This window comes from Stigmatopora argus, chromosome 22 (assembly GCF_051989625.1).
Source record: "Stigmatopora argus isolate UIUO_Sarg chromosome 22, RoL_Sarg_1.0, whole genome shotgun sequence".
Taxonomy (NCBI): domain Eukaryota; kingdom Metazoa; phylum Chordata; class Actinopteri; order Syngnathiformes; family Syngnathidae; genus Stigmatopora; species Stigmatopora argus.
In genome coordinates this window covers 4,138,921-4,158,450 of record NC_135408.1, presented here as the reverse complement: position 1 = coordinate 4,158,450, position 19,530 = coordinate 4,138,921, and the positions used below count along the sequence as shown (strand labels likewise).

At 41.2% G+C, this 19,530-nt stretch overlaps 1 protein-coding gene and 1 long non-coding RNA gene across 6 annotated transcripts; one reads left to right on the top strand and one right to left on the bottom strand.

Moving 5' to 3' along the window:
* The first annotated feature begins 1,296 nt into the window (after positions 1–1,296).
* Positions 1,297–18,391, top strand: LOC144068329 (uncharacterized). 4 transcript variants are annotated; one of them, XM_077592774.1, is made up of 8 exons: positions 1,297–1,437; positions 1,946–2,397; positions 6,201–6,345; positions 6,831–6,930; positions 8,250–8,288; positions 8,382–8,426; positions 10,299–10,566; positions 16,846–18,391. In XM_077592774.1, exons 2-8 carry the CDS (start codon positions 2,226–2,228, stop codon positions 17,061–17,063), a joined length of 987 nt encoding a protein of 328 aa, XP_077448900.1. In that variant the 5' UTR covers positions 1,297–1,437; positions 1,946–2,225; the 3' UTR covers positions 17,064–18,391. The 4 variants fall into 4 exon arrangements, with proteins under 4 accessions (XP_077448900.1, XP_077448899.1, XP_077448902.1 ...); XM_077592773.1 differs by having other exon boundaries at positions 1,303–1,437; positions 1,821–2,397; XM_077592776.1 differs by having other exon boundaries at positions 1,326–1,437; positions 1,866–2,397.
* Positions 11,225–19,228, bottom strand: LOC144068330 (uncharacterized). 2 transcript variants are annotated; one of them, XR_013298157.1, is made up of 4 exons: positions 18,837–19,228; positions 13,822–13,990; positions 12,533–12,934; positions 11,225–12,088 (listed from the first exon to the last, which is right to left on the bottom strand). It is a non-coding gene; the product is annotated as an uncharacterized LOC144068330 (long non-coding RNA). The 2 variants fall into 2 exon arrangements; XR_013298158.1 differs by lacking the exon at positions 18,837–19,228 and adding an exon at positions 15,231–15,656.
* Between the last annotated feature and the right edge of the window lie 302 nt (positions 19,229–19,530).

Here is a 19,530-nt window from a genome sequence, read left to right as displayed (position 1 = left end):
TGTATATTTGACATTTAATTTTGCCTGATAGAGAGAATCTATATTCAAAATGTGTGTTTTCATGTTTATTGTTAAAAGAAAAATACCAAAATGTCAACTATTCACTGATGGGAAAAGTATATTTGATTTTGATGTAGTATTTGTCCATTGTCTGACATTTGCATACTAATGACAAAAGCTTAATTTTACAGCCTCAAAAATGGCAATTTGTTGGCAGAACATGTGTTATCCTAGAGATTTTTACTACTGTGTGTCATAACAGGCTGTAAAATAAAGCAAAACTCTCTTATCCTCATGCTGATGCTACTTTTATTCCTATGCAGAACAAAACAAAACACACAAGGGTGTTTTATTTACAAATTTCACCTTGCGTCCTTCAACCAGAAAATCAGTTGGATCAATACACCGTGTCAAACGGGGATATAATGATATCATCCAAGGTATTCGTGCAATATTTGCAAGCAAGAAACCAGTTTACTACATGGTATTCATGTCATTTGTATCTGCAACGTGAGCAGTAAAGCATGCCGAGTCTTTTGGAGTGACGTAATTTACAACACCACTCTTCCAATGGTCGCTAGAGAGCGCTGTTTACTTACAAACGACCGGCATGAAACGTCTCTTAAAATATAATCTCTTTACAGTGGCCTACTTATCTAATAACATCATCAGTAAATGCATAACATTAAATTGTGGTCAATTTAGGTTTAAAAAACGACACCGTGTACTCCAGCTAGGCTTTCTTATTTCCAAAATATTCAAATTAGTTTTTTTTTTAATAATCCAGATTTCAGTGGGACTTGATGTTAATTAACGATTGCGTATTTTTATAATAATATGTAAACTGGGAATGGCTGGATATCAGTTTTTAGTGTTAGATTCTGCTGATTTGCTCCAACTTAAAAAAAAAAAAAAATTTAGCTTGTGTACAACAATGCGGAAGTAGGTCAAAACAACCCCTACTACTGTGATTATTAGCTATTTAACATTTGTTTGGGGCCTTTTGCGGCCTTGTTTCTAATAGTATTCACACGTGACATGTATTAATATCAATGATCGTGGGGGGAAACAAATTAACCGTTTTCTTTTTTTTGGGGGGGAGCATCGTAAGCGTGGAAATGACCGTAGAGATGACGTCAAATACTCTTAAAGGGGCGGGCAACGCTGTGAAGGTTTTTAATATATACAATTTATTTAAATACACACTTTCTCACATACGTTAAACATACTCTGATGCAAGCACGTGAGACAGTTGCAACTTACGTGAGGAGTTAAAGGAAGAGGAGAGAAGGGCTGGTAGAAGGAGGGATGGAGGGCGGGACATCATGGAATGTTGTGATGTCACCAGCCCAGCCATACACACAAAGAGAAGGAGGCTTTCTTGACTCTCAGTTTACTTAGCATACGCTCTTGTGGAGCAGCTGTCTACATCCTACTGTGAGTACCTCTAAAAAAAGTCCATTTTAACTCATCTCTGTCTTCTTCCCTTTCTATGGATTTCCATGTGTGCTCCCTAAACTGTTTTATGGCATCCATTGGTCCTCTGTCTTGAGATAGGCTTCTTTTCCCTCAGTGTTTAGTGCCTGTGTGGTAGCCATTGTATGTGTGTATGTATATGTCTCTTCGGTGTGTTTTAAGAGGGTGGATTCAGGACTGATTTTACTTAATGTCCTTGTTAAAAGTAACTTTTTTTCCCAGATCAGTACCTGGTTAAAATAAGTGACTTTTCCCAGTGATAAAAGTTTGGTTGTGAATGCATAATGGTTAGAAGTGTTGGTTAGGGTTGGCCTTTTCTTCTTCTTCTTTTTTTTTAATGACAGAAGCAGTCCCATTTCTTAAACAGTCTCCTCCCATTCTGGATTTAGCCTGCCTGTTTGGATTTACCCTCTCATAACTTACGAAGGAATGACAGACGACAAGAAGGCTTGTTTTCTTCCTTGTACAGATACTAGATGATGACAGGAAATTGACATCACAGCGCGTGTGAAAAACCGTCCCCAAAGAAGAGCGGTTTTAGCCCGTCTTCTTCGACTGAGCGAGTGAGGATGATCACGAGCCTTGAGTTGTGAAGCGTGTCCAGAGGAGCATCCTTCAGGAGGATTTTGGCACATCGACATTTGAAAGCATGCAACTATAAAGGCGCCGCTGTTGAACGGTGAAAGGAGAAACTACCTCCCTGCTCCTCAGCCAGGTGGAAGCCCTTGTCGTCGATCCAAACTGCCACAATGCTGCAGCAGATCCTAAAAGACATGTACATCGACCCCGATGTTTTGGAGGCTCTCAATGAGGACCAAAAAAAGACACTGTTTATAAAGATGCGACAGGAGCAGGTGCGGCGTTGGAAAGAGCGTGAAGAGAAACTGGAGCGAGAAGGTGAAAGGAAAAAGCCAAAAAAAGGTAATAAAAACCAATTTAACAGCATTTAAAGCTATGTTTTCCAACGATACTTGACCCAAAGCTTATATTTTACAATTGATTATATATTTCCCTTATATACCTAAATGTGGTATAAAAAAGATTTAAATAATAATCAATATACATGCACTTGCATTTAAATCTGGGTGTTTTTAGGAAAACACAGGGTTATTATTCTTTTGAATTCCTTTTAACAATTATATACACAGACTTATTCAACCTCTGCCAGGAAAAAAATATTTAATAGTTAAATGACAACATATACATTACCAATTTAGTTGGATTTGATAACTTTTAATGGAGTACAAGAATTTACTGGTCTAAAGCCTAATAAGAAGTGGCCATCTGCCCCCCTTCTTAGTGTTTACAATACAAATAATTCTCATGACATATTGGCAAAGTTGTTTTTCCTCTAATAATAGATGATAGCGTAGAAGCTGTGGCCAGACCGCAAACATTCAACATAATGACTTTAATGCACGGCGCTCATGTTCGCTATCATCCCAATAGCTGTTTGACAACTCAAGCACGTTTGTTTTGAATCTGTTTGTCTAGTTTAAAGTTTTACCACAGACAAACTAACTGCAGCTCAATGGACGGCAGCTGCTACATATTAAAAGAGCTTGAGCTGTTTTAGACACGGCCATGTAGAAAACATGTTTACGCCTTTGCAATTGAGTTTTCCCAGGGTACAAAGCTAAAATGGATGGCATTTGTACTACTCGTATATTTTTATTATGATTATTATAAATATGCAGCGTAAACTAGCAGTTTTAGTCATATCTGCACATCATACTATTTTTAAAAAGACCTGATCGATTTCTATTCCACATAACAGAGCTAACAATTCATATTTGTAAAGAACATTTTCAATAAACATTTTGTATTCACTCTTATTAGGAATTTTTGCAGTTTTTATAACATAATGAATGGTTGGTGTTTTTTAACTTGCAATTGACAACACTATCGGTTATGAAACGTGAATGTGCTTGTTTTTTAAATGAGTCACTGTGGTTTCAGTCTACAATGCAAGGTGATTATTTTGTCATGGCAGTCATGTTGCACTCATTGACACATTAGGAAATCGCCTATTACGGAAAATGGTGACAGCAAAATAGAAAATAAAAAATCCCCACTAGCATCGTTGCTGACGTCAAGTCACTGCAATAATAAAAAACTAGACTGGAATTTACAAGACCACTTCTCAATCTCAAACTGGTTCGACACATTGCAGAATCTCACTCATCTGCATTTTCTCTCTATGGTCGAATGACGTACTGTCATGCCTGAACACCAAATAAAAAGCCTGGGACTCATAATGCATTTGGTTTAAATGCTAAATGCGTGCATGAACTGTGACTGATACAGTACTGTGAAGTGTTTCTTAGGGGCTGTTAACAAACCACTTCCTATTTTTCAGCCTAGAAGCAGCAAGGAAGAAGACAGTACTTTTTTGTCCCTTTTTTAATGAGCAATGATTCTCTCGGCAGGCCGGGTGAAGACTCCAGGGTGATATTATTCAGTCCGAATTCTATGCCAGATTGCCAAAATGGTTCATCTCTCTGGCTAGAGCAGGAAGTGAGCCATTCCTTAAACATTTAGCAGGGGGGGCAAAGCAGGAAGTTGACAGGAAAAGTATGTGTTTGTAACACAAAAGACAGAATTATGCTTAGCCGAGTGGGGGAGCTCAACTTCATTTATATGCACATTCGTATAGGAAAGTGTCTCATGGTGTCTTTGGGCTATTCTGCTCAAGGCTCAAGGCAGTTGCAAATTGGGGAATTGTGCCTTTTGTGTTTTGGCCCCATGATACACAAGAATATTTAAAACAAAAAAGAAAGAAATGCCCTTGGTAGAATTATACCAAGGATAAAAAAAATAATAACAATGTGGGTTCGGTAAGTTAGCAGGCTACTTTCTGTTTTTTTTTGTGGGATGACAGACCATGAAGAGTGTTTTGTGGCTGCCTAAAGTAGACAATAGTGCACAGCAAAAACAACTTTTATAAATACGTCAGCGGTACCCAACCTTTTTCTCATCGCGGACCGGTAAAGCTCTTTTTTTCTATTGTCTCGTGGACCAGCTAATGGGGACGGCGACAGCTTAAGACAAAATTGTGTGGGGGTGGGGGTCGGTGGATGGACGACACCCACAACGGCAAAAAAAACAAGTCCCAAGCATAGCAATTATTTATTATTATTATTATAACAACATTTCTCATTTCAAGTAGGAGGGCAAGATTGAAAACGTTATTTTTTTTTACTCTGACGGACCGGCACTTGGTAGCTCGTGGACCGGTACTGGCCCACGGACCGGTGGTTGGGGACCACTGCTCTACGTTTCTCTGTGTTGAAGCTCCCACCTGATTGAGTAATCGTATGTCTAGGTTTTATTCCTAATGGTACTACGTGGCTTGCAGCAAGGTTCAGATTTCCAATACAGCTTCTGAGTTATGTCAGACAATAACACCTTATTTGCAGCTGTGTGGGTCTTGTTTATCAACCTTTGTCCTGACTACTGTGTTGTTGTAGTGCTCCTGGGTTTGCCAGCTGGAACGTGATCCACTGGGTAGGCTTGCAAAACGGGTTTACTAATTTGAGGCTAACACTCACACTGTCATACCTGCGTCAGCTTGATTCTGAGGGTGCTCACGTCAGCACAGAGCTACACAGTTGGTTGACCGCCAACAGGAAGTGTAACCATTAAAGATTGAAAATCAAGCTGTTTTGGGGGAGGGTGTAATGTTTCATTCCCTTTTTATTATTATTAAATGAACCCACAAAAGCACATGCTGACTCTTTCTTGAATTGTTTTGTGATGTAAAATCGACTACAGTGGTACCTCGACATACGATCTTAATCCGTTCCGGGACTGAGATCGTATGCAGAGCTTTTCGTAACTCGAGCGGACGTTTCCCATTGAAATAAACTTAAAAACAAATTAATTTGTTCCAACCCTCTGCAAAAACACCAAAAACAGGATATTGGATTGGAAAAAATGTTTTATTTCTTCTAATTCGCCATTTATTAACAAAGTAACACATAACTGGTGGTTTAATAGTAATAAAATGTGTTTAATAGAAGTAAAATTAGACACATTTCGCGGAGGGTAGAGACAGCAACATACACTGAAGCGGGGGGTGGTGTTCGGGGGGACTTTATCCACGGCAACAACGCACTCGTCGTAAACGAACAAACACATTTAAATTAACTTGGATTAATATATACAGACACACTCAAACATACGTTTAATGTAACTTTACACAAAACTGAATTCTAATTTTGTTTTCATTTTTTTTACCTTCATTCTGGGCGGGTTAGCGGTTTGCCACGCCTCCATCCTCACCTTTGCTATCGATGGGCTGTTTGCTGTTGTATTCCCTTTAAAATATTCCGAAAATGATGCACACAAATGTCCTCACAATAAGATAACGCACGACCACTTGCCAACGAGAAGTAGTCTTGAATGAGCGATTGCGGGAATAACAGCCTACCCACGTATTGATTGTGGGTAATGAAGTTTTATTCTGTCTAATTTAAAAAAATGGAACAATATTTATCATTTGAAATGAAGGAAAGCTATCGTGTACTACACTGGAGGAAAATGTGCATGTTTTAATCATTTTATCAAATCAGAAAGAAAGATATGTGGCTTATCATTAATCACAGGGTTTCGTCACCTAGGGTTCCGTATATGACTCAGGATTTTCACGTGATTCTGGAATTTTGCCTCAAACATGCGAGCGGTCAGTCTGTTTAACCAAATGTTGTGTTGTTTCCTCACAGCCAACAGCAAGAATGTAAGCTGGCTGCTGGGGCGGGATGGAGATGTGGCTGTCATTGTGATCGGAGAGGTGGATGAGTTGACTTCCAAGTTCATCTGCTCAGGGTTGGCAGAAAAGAAAACATCATGTCCACAGAACAACACAATGTAATACATTTTTATACAATATTTATAGATGAGATTTGTAGTTATCGTATATTCTCGCATATAAGCCATGTTTGTAACTCAAAAGCATGATAACTGAATTAAGATTACAGTTTATTTGTGCACAAATTACACTTGACATGCACAAAACTGCAAGGTGACAAAGACAAATCGCCATAACGCAACACAATGCGGCCAATACTGTCATTTATTTCAAAATAGAGAATAGATACAGATAAAACGCTACAGAAAATTTACTCAAGAAAAGAATTAAACTGTATCTTGCATTAAACGTGACAAAACACATGAATATGGAGGTGAAAATTGTGAATCAGGGGGCGTCTTATATGAGAGAGATCGTAAAATTCAACGTTTCTAAGGCAATTTTAAGGGTATGGCTTGTACGCGGAGGGGGTCAATATGGGAGAAAATACAGTACCTAACTTCTTCGTATAAAAGCTCATGCGTTTTAAAAATGTATGTTACAGCAATCAAACCATTTTGAAGAGCAGAATAAATGCTGAAGTCACTGCTGATAGAGAAAACCTTTCTTCTCGGACACAACCTGGAATATCCTTGAATTTAAAGGTAAGGGCTCATAAAGTAAAGGTCCAAGAAAGATGATGAAGTAGATGAATGTTGCCACATCTGCCACATTTGCTACATTCCGAGGCACATGTCCATCTCTTTTCATCATCATTACAAACTTTACTTATGCCAGTTTTATTTCTGTGGCATAATGTGAAAACTGCAAAGTATATAATGGCTCTTGTTTAGAAGCGATTTAGCCTGGCAATAAGTAAAAGACACACTTACTCACTTAAACTCTTGTACATTCAAAGCACATGGCTGTGTGATATTGTAAAGTGTGCTTTTTGTGGAGCTGCAGATTTTGTAATTTGTGGCAGCATATGTATTGGGCCTTCTCTTTTAACCATGTCTTTCCAAAAAAAAGAATGTGTTTGTTTTTTGACAGCTTGAACATTATGGGTTGTCATAAAAATGCTCACATTTTGATTTATCTCAACATTTCATGAGTGGTTAGTGCATCAGCCTCACAGTTCTGGGGTCCTGGGTTAGAATCCAGGTCGGTCCTCCTGTGGGCCTGCGTGGGTTTTCTCTGGGTACTCTGGTTGCCTCCCACATTCCAAAAACATGCATGTTAGGCTGGATCGGCACTCTAAATTGCCCCCTCTGTATGAGTGTGAATGGTTCTCCTCTGGCTGGCCACCGATTCAGGGTGTCCCCTGCCTCCGTCCGGAAATCAGATGGGATAGGCTCCAGCACTCCCCGCGACCCTTGTGAGGATAAGCAGTTCAGAAAATGAATGAATTTCTTACACATTTGCTGTTGTTTGGGAGCTGGTAAATGGCAGCTTTTTCCCAGCTGACACTCACATTAGTGATGTCCTGATTTTATACTCGGAATTGGGGCACCATACGGCTATTTTTGGAGTATCGGATTTGGTCGCAAGATCCGATCCTATCTAGTTTTCACGTGATTTCAGCAACATCGCAAATTCTGCTTGCTGTAAATCAAACAAACATGTTCGCTGTGTGGGACTACTTCTAGAGAAACTGTAATATTTGTAAACAAAGTATGAGGAAGTACCACCAGGCACCATTTTAATACAAAAAATTGAGATAATTTGTCATTTACTGTTTGCATTATTTTTACTGATAATATGGGCATCAGATCGGTAAACATCTTGAAAATAAATGGAATAAAAACAACAACATTTTATTGATTTAAAGTCTGGAGTCTCCGTGGAGTATTTTCACCTGTCAATTTACTATTGCATAAGAATTATATTTTAACTTAAGGTAGCTACAAGCAATTCTTAGTTTCCTTTCCCTTTCAAATACTGAGCATACTCAACTGATTATACATGTACTCTTCCTAACCAGGCCAAATCCGTGGAGGCGAACACTTTCCACCCCCTGGCGGTGAGTTTGCGCATTGCCTTGAAGTCAATCTGAGTCCAGTGCTGGGATTCCGTTATGGCCAACTCTCATGTAATGTCTTTGTTGCACCCACAGGTGTCAGTGAGTGAGCATTCATCACCATCGGAATCCGCACACGAGGTACCAATGATAAATTCACAATTGAGCTTTTAAGACGCGATAATTGATGAGAATTTGTTACTATTCCTGGAATTGATTTAAGAAAAAAAAGCTTAAAAGGGGTCTCATCAGGTCATCCCCACTTCCGTCATCGTTACGGGAAACCACTGGTCCCCGCTTTGCATATCGTCTTTCCCCCGGCATTCCCCCCTAATGCATTAACAAGACCCCTTCATAGCTTTCTGCCTTCGGAACAGCTGAATTTAACTGCCCCCCGCCCAAGCCAGGGGGAGCATGACTTTCAATACGCCACACTTGTTTATGTTCCTTGCATCCAAATGTGTGGAGGTGACACAAGCAGGCAGAAGAAACTAAAGGAGAGAAGTGAGAAATGGATATTTAGGCTGACCTAGAACAGATGGTTGATGAACTTGATCAGGGAATTAGAGGGACACGTCCCTCACAGATGGATGGGATTGCGGGAACTTCCCCGGAGGATTTCTGGGCAAGCTGAGATCGCTGTTTTGTGATTTTTATATCTACCACAGAAGCAACCCCCCTTCATTTGTTCTTCAGACCACACTGATGCATCTAGCATGAATGCTTGAGCTGGGTTTGGCACAGACCAAATCTGTAGCATCTCATGTGATCCTCCAGTTTTTTAGACAGTATTCTGTACATACGTGGAAGCCAAAACAGACAAGGAACTATGTTGAGTGATTTGAGGAGTTTTGAACAAAGTAGTGCTCTGCCGCCATCTTGTGGCAGTTCAGGTGCATGGATTTTCACTCTCTGTGACAGGGTCCTGTCCCTATCCTTGTGAATAATGACGATTTTTTAAAATTTTATCTTTGTCCTTGCACATTTTTTATGTTTCTGTACAGGTTTATGTTTAAGTATGTTGAAGGATCACATGAAATTTGACCGCTATTTGTAAAACTCTCCGACCTTTCTTGTGGGAGGCGGTCTGGGCTTTTAAAGTGGTGAAGAGGGAGGCTGCTGAGGGGAGTTGATCACTTAACTATCAACCAAGTGTAAAATTAACTGCTGTATCGTAAAAGGTAAAAAACGATGAATTCTGCAAGCACCTTTAACTTTGATGGTGCGTGAAGGATGCGGACACCAAATTTACACACAATATTCATGTGAGACATTCTGGTTTTATTTGATTGAAGTAACATATTTTTTTGTGATAATGTAGGGGAATTTCCTGGTCTACCGAATAGCGTCAAAATAAAGACAATTTGAAACCCGCATGTAAATTGTTTACATTTGGGTTGTCAAATTAGTTTTATAGTTGTTAGTTTTGCTCTCAGGTGGGATGTTATGATTGGTATCATATACAAATGGATTCAAAATAAACTTTTTACCTTGGGATGGATTAAATGCCATTTTAAATGTGTTTTTTGACAAGTGCAGCAGTGTGAGTAGTAAATTATAATTGTTGTCACTGAATTTTGTTATTTAGTGATTATTTTTAGCCTAGTTCTCTAAACAGAAGGAAAATGACAAATAAATGTGGAGATTTCCACTGCAAAATCGGTCCCCTTTGTAGAAACATGGGTTGACTGCTGCCATCTTAGTGCCTTCTGTAGGTTGGTCCGCCCGATTACACGTCAAGGAAGCAAAACTGATGATTATACTGACGCAAGATTAGCGTCGAAGATTAGCAAATGGGCTAGATTTCCATGTCGCCTCGTAATTTTCCTCCTACGCATAATTAAAGCCTTAATCAGTGGTCATCACTTGGTCTGTGTCCTTACCTTGTGCTCTCACTATTGTGAAAAGAAGGGCAATTTGATGAATCGTGACAGGGATGCAACCGTACACGAAATAGCTGTCAACCCCGAAAGTCGTCCTCCAATGTTTTTAAATGTCTTGTTTCCTCTGCAGGAAGAGGAGACAGTCAGCGTGACTGAGGAGGAAACAACCATCCAACCCAGGCTTCCCAGGAGATCCAACGCTGTCCTTGTGAGGCCGGCAATCGCCAGCGTGACGCCGGGGTCCATCAATGCGAGACCCGGCCTCGCAAATCTTATGCAGTCCAGCACGGCGCCATCTCCTTCCCTAAAAATAGACAGTGAGACGACGGTGGTGACTCCCAAACTGGACTCGCAGTCACGAAGGTTTGAAAAGATTGAGCCGCTGCTACAAGCAAGAGGTGAGTGACCATTGCATCATGGGAAAGGGTAGGGTTGGGATTATGACGGTTCACCCTGCATTGACACATAGCCCTTTAAGTGTTAAATCATTTTGGATGGCTAAAAGGGTTCAAGTAAAACACCTCTTTTATATAGGAGTTAATTTGTTACATGATTGCGTGACTCATGAGTTCATATATGCTTGTAACTCAAAATACTCCATAGAAATCCATTGATACTCTTTTCTCCGTAACTTAAAAAAAAAAACTCTTTGGCTGCCATTGACATCAATAAATATTTGATATATTTTGACAGGAAAGTAATTCGCTGCGACTCTCCAAGAAGTTTTTTTAACATAAATTTCCTTCTTGTCCTAACTAACACAACACATTGCATATCAATTTTATACATGTACAGTGGTACCTCGACATACGATCTTAATCCGTTCCGGGACTGAGATCGTATGTCGAGCTTTTTGTAACTCGAGCGGACGTTTCCCATTGAAATGAACTAAAAACAAATTAATTCGTTCCAACCCTCTGAAAAAACACCAAAAACAGGATATTGGATTGGAAAAAATGTTTTATTTCTTCTAATTCTCCATCTATTAAGAAAGTAACGCATAACTAGTGGTTTAATAGTAATAAAATGTGTTTAATAGAAGTAAAATTAGACGCATTTCGAAGGGGGAAGAGAGCGAGAGACGGACAGAGAGGGGTGGGGGCGTTAATTCGTTCCAACCCTCTGAAAAAACACCAAAAACAGGATATTGGATTGGAAAAAATGTTTTATTTCTTCTAATTCGCCATCTATTAACAAAGTAACACATAACTAGTGGTTTAATAGTAATAAAATGTGTTTAATATAACTAAAATTGGGCGGTGTTGTGTGCACGAGTATACTTCATTACCCAGAAAGCCCTCTTTTTGCCCGGGCATGCGCGTTGTGCGTTTCCTGGTCGAAACTCGTCTGAATACATCGTTCAGTGTTCGTTGATATCTGTTTAGACGAAAGAGATGCGGCAAAAAAAGCTTGAGGTACCACTTTACGTCATTTGAACTGTTCATGATTTTGAATTAGACGGGTTGCACATCATGGTTAATTAAATGGGTCACCTGCTTTTTACTATTTGGCAATAGAGAGCAGGACAAAGAGGAAATTCATCAGTATTGTAAATTGGACTTTTTTTACAAAATATGTATTTTCTAAAGTTGAGTAATGCATTACACTGTCACATAGATTACACAGTAGTTTACATTGTTTGTGGTTGTTTCAAATTCACAGACTGAATTAATAAAAATGTAAAATACTTCGATTAAAATAGCCATACACATTTTTCAGCACAGTAGCGTGACTTAAAAAGGGAGCACGTCCACATGTTGTCAATGCGTCTCCGGAACTGGGAGTGGTGAGCCTGAGCGAAGTTTTGCCGTAATGCAGCTGGAGAAGGATTTATTTCCCTTTTCCCCTGCTAATACGCTGGCCAAATAGTACCTCAGTCTCCCGGAATCTTTATGGAGTGGCAAGTCAAACCAGGCCAGCCTGGAACGGAAAAAAAGAGAATGCAGTTTGTGATTTGCGATCTTTCCCAGCACGGGTCTTTCTTATCATGGCTCTGCTATAGATTAGAACTTTGAATCTGAACGCTGACCAGTAGCAGCAGTCCGTAAAGCCAAACTATGGTTTGGGAATATAATCAAATGGGATGCTACAGGTGACAATAATAGTGAATTTTGTCTTGGTACTCCTCCTGCACCAAAAGACACATTGAAAATGTCTAATTATCAATAGGGGTGAATGTGAATTTACGCCTGTTTATCAATCTGTGCACTTTAATGGTCTTCCTTTTTCAAAATTCTATGCTAGTGTCCTTCAAAACAATTGTTTGAGTCAGTTTGAAATTAGCACCATCCAGTGGAAAACAATGATAGTGTGTCAAAAGTCCACTGTATTTTCATTAGATCCCTCTGCTGGACGAATACTCACCCTGCAACAAATGTTTGTTTTTTCCAAATGTCGAGCCTATAGAATAAAAATTCCCAAGGAATTGATATTATTAAAAAAAACATAGTTATGAAGTGGTAAATAATGACCATACAATAGTCAACTGATTTAATGACTAATGAAAATTAGGGAGAAGAACAGCTGCAGGTTTGGAGGTAGACACGTATTGGACGCAGAGCTGAAAAAAAGTCCAGCGGACAGGGAATACTGAGCAAGTGTCTGTCCTTGACAATGGCAGGAAGCTGGTTGCAAGGGGAAGAGGTGGCCGGCAGCACGGAATGCCTCAGCTGTTTGTCTTTGCGTGCGGGTCGTGACAACCGTTCCTGTTTCCTGAAAGCAGGAAGAGTGACCTGTCGCGTGAGCCGCTGGTATAAAAAAAGATGCCTGAAACAAGTGAAAAAAATTCACAATTAGTCATAACAATTAAGTATTATGTGGCGTATGGCTTGGATTCAAGCAAACATGTTTAATTTTGGTAGGAAGGATATTATTATAGGATGCTAGTTGAATAATTAAAAACATCACAGCCATGTATTTTGTGGGTCAGGTTTTGTTGATTGTTGACATAATCCTTCATTTCCGTGACCGGACGTTTCGTCGAAAGACGTTTGGTCGACCGGCCGTTTGGTAGGACGGGCGTTTGGTAGGACGGGCGTTTGGTAGGACGGGCGTTTGGTAGGACGGGCGTTTGGTAGGACGGGCGTTTGGTAGGACGGGCGTTTGGTAGGACGGGCGTTTGGTAGAACGGGCGTTTGGTATAACGGGTTCGCATGCAATTGATAGATTTTTACATTGGGTGAATAGGGATTTAATGACTATTATTTAACATTGAGTGAATAGGGTTGGGGTTAAACAAATGAAAGTCTCGTGACTCAAACCTCGGGACTCGCGAACCCGTTCTACCAAACGCCCGTTCTACCAAACGTCCGTTCTACCAAACGTCCGTTCTACCAAACGTCCGGTCGACCAAACGTCCTGTCGACCAAACGTCCAGGGACCAAACGTCTTTCGACGAAACGTCCGAGTACCCTTCATTTCAATGGGGAGAGATCAATGTTTTCAGTAACGAGTGGGGTCACAACAATTTCAAATCGAATCTCCAAGTCACCACCGAACTGCTGGTAGGGCCGCAAATCTGACTTTTGTTACTATGACAACCGGAAGTGGACCACAACGATAGTCATTAAAGCTGCTAGAACAACCAAAACCAGTGCTGCTAATCAAAAGGTAACTACTGTGCATTCAACAGGAGTAAATTAAGCCCAGCTTACCTTTGCATTTGGAAATGATAGCCATAACCAATAAGGGTGTTTCGGCACAGTAGTAGTGCTTCTGTGTAGTTTGGCTGTCGCTTGAAAGTGTCATTGAATCTTCTCCCACCCAAGCCGATCATTCCATGTTGCCATGTGAATTATAGCCACTGTTTAAATGGCTTGCTCACTGAAATCAGAAGAAAAAAAACTTCACTTGTTTTTCCCCGTTTTAAATGTCATACTTGATAACCTCCACAAACCGAACATAAATACATCCCCTTATTAGTACACATTAACTGACGGTTGTTTCTATTTACATTTTTTTGCAGTTTAGCGGAAGAGATTGTTTTTATTGATTCCACCACATTTTGTGTGTTGATGTTTGGTGATATTAATGTATTTCAAAGATGTGGACCGTCTGTAACAGTGTGTGTGAGTGTGTGCGTTGGTGTTTATAACTCCCTCCTCTTTCAATTGGCGGGGTCGGCTTTCCTCTCTTCTCTCCTCACCTTCAGAGGGAAGGACGCACATTCCTGCGCCGCTTCCCGACTTTAGCCCTGGGCGACGCTCAGCCCCGTGCTGATAAGTGACAGGGGCCTCAGCACGCACGCACGCACGCACGCACACACGCACGCACACCCTGCCCTTCTGTCCACAGACGTGCTGCTTGGGAATTCTGCCCTCTGCCCCACTTCTGCCTCCCCCACCTCCTTCCTCTTACGCTCTCTTGACGAGGGGTCTTTAAAGAGATAGATTGGTCTTTAATTTCAGCGCCAGTCTGGTCAGTGGCGCTATACAACACGCCCCCCCAACCTTTCACCAACACCCCTTCATGCGGGAGATCTAAATTTGAGATTTATTCATCAATCCAGAGTGATTCAGCTCAGATATTTGTCTATGCTTTGTTGTTTATTTGGATTCAAGTCTTTTCCCTTTCAATAGTTATCCGGTTGACTAAAGCTGTGCAGACTGTGTGTGTGTTTTTTTTGTATTTATTATTTTGTCACCTTAGTTGACGCTGAAAAACAAACTCCCTCTTTCTGTCTGTCGCCACGTTTATTAAGTATTCCACTCAGACCTGCACCAAGGCTCCAAGCACAGAAAACGCACTCTGACCGCCACTCGGTGCACGTTTGCGGATGCGTGTGCACAAATCGGCGTGTGTGTGTGTCCGCCTTGTGCGCGCTTGGTGCGTGCCTGAATGTGTGTCAGCCTCAATTGCTGGAGCCTGCCCAAGGTTTCCGTGGTGACTGCACAACACAACGAGACAATCAGGGGCTGGCCCACGCAGCGCGGCGAGGACATTAACACAGAAACCGGGGGGCGGGGTCAGAGGTCAAAGGAAGGCGGCGTGGGGGGAAGAGGGGGTGGGATGGCTAAAAAACAAGTAAGGTGAAGCGTAAACAAAAATAAACAGCGCAACCTACTTTCGCATGCTCATTTTTTTTTTTTCAAAGAGAAGGCCTCGGGAGCGGCTGAGTGGAGATTGGTCGCACGCCCGAGCGAATTGGCGAGCAGGAGGGCCGCGTGAGCCTCGGCTCGGCTCGGCGTTGTTGTTGTGTGGCGTGAGAATGCGTCTCTTCAAATCCCCAATGACGGAGACGCATGCTTGTCGCTCTATTTTGCGTACGTGGAGGCTGCTTGAGCGCACGCACACACACACACACACATACACACTCTCACATATCTGCGTCCCCCCGGGGATGACGCTAAAAATATGTGGCTCCTCAAGCCTTCTGGTGTCTGAGCAGCGTCTGTCTGCTCTCCATTGCCTCCCTCCTCCCTTCTCTTGTGCCTGTTCCCTCCATTCCTCCCTCAATTACACCCTCTCCCAACACACTACCTCAGCCAGCACACACACACACACACACAAACTACAGCCAGCTGTGTCCCCGCTGCACTTCCACGGAAGATGACCTCTGCTTAGCCAGAGTGGGATGAAGGGAGGAGGAAAGGGAAAAGAAAACAACAAAACAACATGGGAGTGAAGAAAGACGTGTTCACAGTATTTGGAAAGAGGAAACGATAGAGTCGATGAAAGAATTCGGGCTTTAATAACAATCGGGCCCAGTTTGCAGTTTTATTTGCTTTTTTCTTAATGTATTTTGGGAATATTTTCACCTTTTTGGGCACTTTCATACTCCCTGAGGTGTTCTAAGGAAATTGTGGGAAATGGGTGTATGCATACCTCCGTACAAGTGGAGGGATAAAAGTTGTGAATCAGGTCAGTAAGTTTTATGGATGTTTTGCGAATTTTTAGACCAGTAAAAATAATGGAACTTATAAATGACTAATCATACTTTTTCCATTGAAGTACCTCCTGAAAAAAAAAAGATCTGTTCGCAAATATTATACGATTCTCTGTCACTATCATTGGTTTCTAAAGACAAGTAGCAGACATGTTTGTCTAATGCAGGGGTCGGGGATCTTTTTGAAAGAGAGAGCCAAAAACAATTCCTATTTTCCAATATTATTCCTTGAAAGCCATACTCACAATTTAAAAGTCAAAATACATGAAAATGTGCGCATTTTTTAGTCATTTTACTCCTTTTAAAGTATATAAAGTCACTGAATTCTTTTGACAACATTGTTACGCTCTTGCTAATCAATGAATATCAATGAGAGAATGGATGCAGAAGACTCTAATGAAAAAAAATGAATGCCACAGTGCCGTGACGTTCCTGTTGCTGCGTTCCGACTCGCTAAGCGTTCGGGACTCGGCTCTCTCACCACCAGTTTCCATATTTTAGCTCAGAGCCATATGCACCCATCAAAAGAGCCACATGTGGCTCCCGAGCCATAGGTTCCCTACCCCTGGTCTAATGTTTTGATTTACAGCAGCTGAAAAGCACGGTGGTACTCAAAACACACAAGACTATTGGATCAGATCCATTCTTGTGACCAAATCCGATACTCTCCGATACTTCAAGCGACCTGCAGGGCGCCGATAATAATTTATCACTAATCTATAGTTACAGCTGAACCTAATAGACCTCATTGCTGCCTATGGTACATTTCTAAAACATCATCTCTGTTTTCTAGGTGCAGAAGAAGTAGAAGCACCCGGCAGAACATCCTCAATGACGGTGGACACATCTGGGAGCACGCCGCCCAATGCCGGGCGGGGCCGTGTGGCCCAGCTGATGAAAACCTTCAGTGTTGATAGTCCGAACTCCCCAAAGCCCGCCCCGCGCACAAAGCCTCCTCTCCCAACCAAACCCGGCCACTTGTGCGTAGCCACCACTTCTTCTGTCAGGTAATCCCAAGCCTGAGTGTAACGACACTGGACGATATTGTTGAGTTTGAGTCACTAGAGGGACGACTCGACCAATGGAGACACTTGTTATCACTACCAAAGCACAAAAAAGGAAATGTTTGAATGTCTCATGTTACAGTCACATTCGTCTTCTGATACTTTGCATTTGGTCATGTGTGGTTTAATTGAGTATTTTCTGTGGTGGAATTTGGTACAGAGGGATCCTTGCTTTAATGGAGCCACCTCACTGAGACTTGCGTTGTTTTACATGACTCCCTGACACAGTGCGGCCAGTTGAGGACCAATGACTGTGCCTAAAAGATTTCCTAGCCTGCCATTGATTGATTGTTTGATGGTTATTGGCAAATTATCCAACTCTGCTCAGTGTTACGTCTCAGTGATATATTAAACAATTGTAAGGTGTGTTTTTTACTTTTTTTCTACATATTCTATTGGGACAATGATTTGTAACGGACTATTTGCAGTGTGTACTATATTGAGGCACTTTGGCTGTCGAGCCCGTGTGGTTGATTCAAAGAGGCAATAAATGGATATATTTAAAAAAAAATACAATAAAAATAAAACTCTAAATGTACTCGTGCTTTGAAGGTAAATATTCAATCGCAACATTATCATCTTTAGATCTTGCGTCTGAATCATAGCCTGTTGGTGGGTTGCCAGGTTTACACACAAGACTAGAAATAAATTTCCAGAATCAGCTTAACTCATTTTCCAAATGGAATCGGTCAAATCATGTAGTTCGCATCAAAGTATGGTTAACTCATGTATACCAACTCTGTCAATATGAATACCATATTCAGCTCTATTACATCCTTAATGAACACAATAAAAAATGAAAAGGATGTTAGAAGTTAAACATCCAGTCAATGTTGCTGATGTCAACCAGGCGGCACACTTAATGACACCAGAAAAGATTTTTCTATGGAATCTAGAATGCTGAAATAAGCTTAGACATGTAAATATAGACTTACAATTTGGAATTTCAGGGATATGCCATGATGTTATTCCATTTGATTTCATTTTGTGCATATGTCAGATCATTAGTCCTCAGCAAAATGCTTCTCTGAACGCATAGCCATTGACCTGACTGCTTGTACAGAACCGGTGTATAAAATGGAATTTGAATTCACACATTGATGCCTTCATGCTTTGATGGAGCTGTGCGCAGGCTTGCAAATGTGGACTAATTATCCTACCAACTCGCTAATGTCGGCAAATTGATGCACCCTACCTATGACGCAAGTCTGACCTTGAGTGATTGTCAACATTTACATCCCAGAATTTGAAAGCATTAAATGGGAAAGAGCCGCCTGATGGTGTCATGGTTCAATTTGGCTGACTTTGGTGCGTGCAGGCACGGACTCGATTCCCGCTGGTGGCGGTATGATTGTGAGTACGAATAGTCCTCTGTCTCTCTGTGTGCCCTACGGCTGACTGGCGCCCAGTCTAGGGTGCAGTCTGCATTTTTCCCCAAGTCAGCTGGGATAGGCTCCAGCAGTGGCGGTCCGTGCATTTTCTCATAGCGCCTTCAACGAATCAATCCAACCCTCAAAAACTATTTTATGGCTATAAAACCTCGACTGCAGCTACAGCTGCGACACATAAAAAATAATCAATAAATTAATGCACACAAATGGGGTAAAATCCACTTCCTAGCAGCATTTAGTGATTAAATACAAACACTGGAGCTTTTCAGATATCAGAACTTGGCCCACAATTGAAATATTATTTAGGAATATAGCCATATTTTACTCACCAAAAATCATTTTTAACTGTACACAATATCCATCCTCCTTTTTTTCTTCCTTCTTTTCTATCGCCATCGAAGCTAATGCTGAAAATGGAGCCTGTCCTGTCGTATTTCTGGCATAGTCCGTCTTGAAAATGACTTTAAATCAACACAACAATATATTTGCTTGTGCAGCCCGCTCCAAATACAGTTTGGTAGCTCTGGCTAATGACTAGCCTCATAGTTGGTGAAAGCGATGACGTATCCCTCCGCCTGCAACAAGGCAATGACGTATCCCTACGCCCGCGACAATACATTGTGGTGTTGCCAACTCGAAATCTGATTGGTTAAAGCAACATTCTTATTGACGCTTGTTTAAAGCAGCAGAGCCCGCAGAACTGATTGTGAAGGCTTTGAGGCAGATTTCTGACCCTGGCAACAAATAATGGCTGAAATGTGATTGGTTAAATGCTTCAATATGAAAACACATTTCTGGAAGCAGTGCAACCAGGGGGAAAGGAAGCTAACAGACCATTTGGAATTATTTAATAAGTATTGATGGACAAAATATAATATATGATTCAGATATTTCTTAGGCCAGCAGAGAAGGCCTTGAAGGACCTGACGGCCCGCCACTGGGCTCCAGCAACCCCCCGCTACTCTTACGTGGATCCGTGATACGGAAAAAAATCAACCCCTTGCCACTGACAGTAAGAGAAGT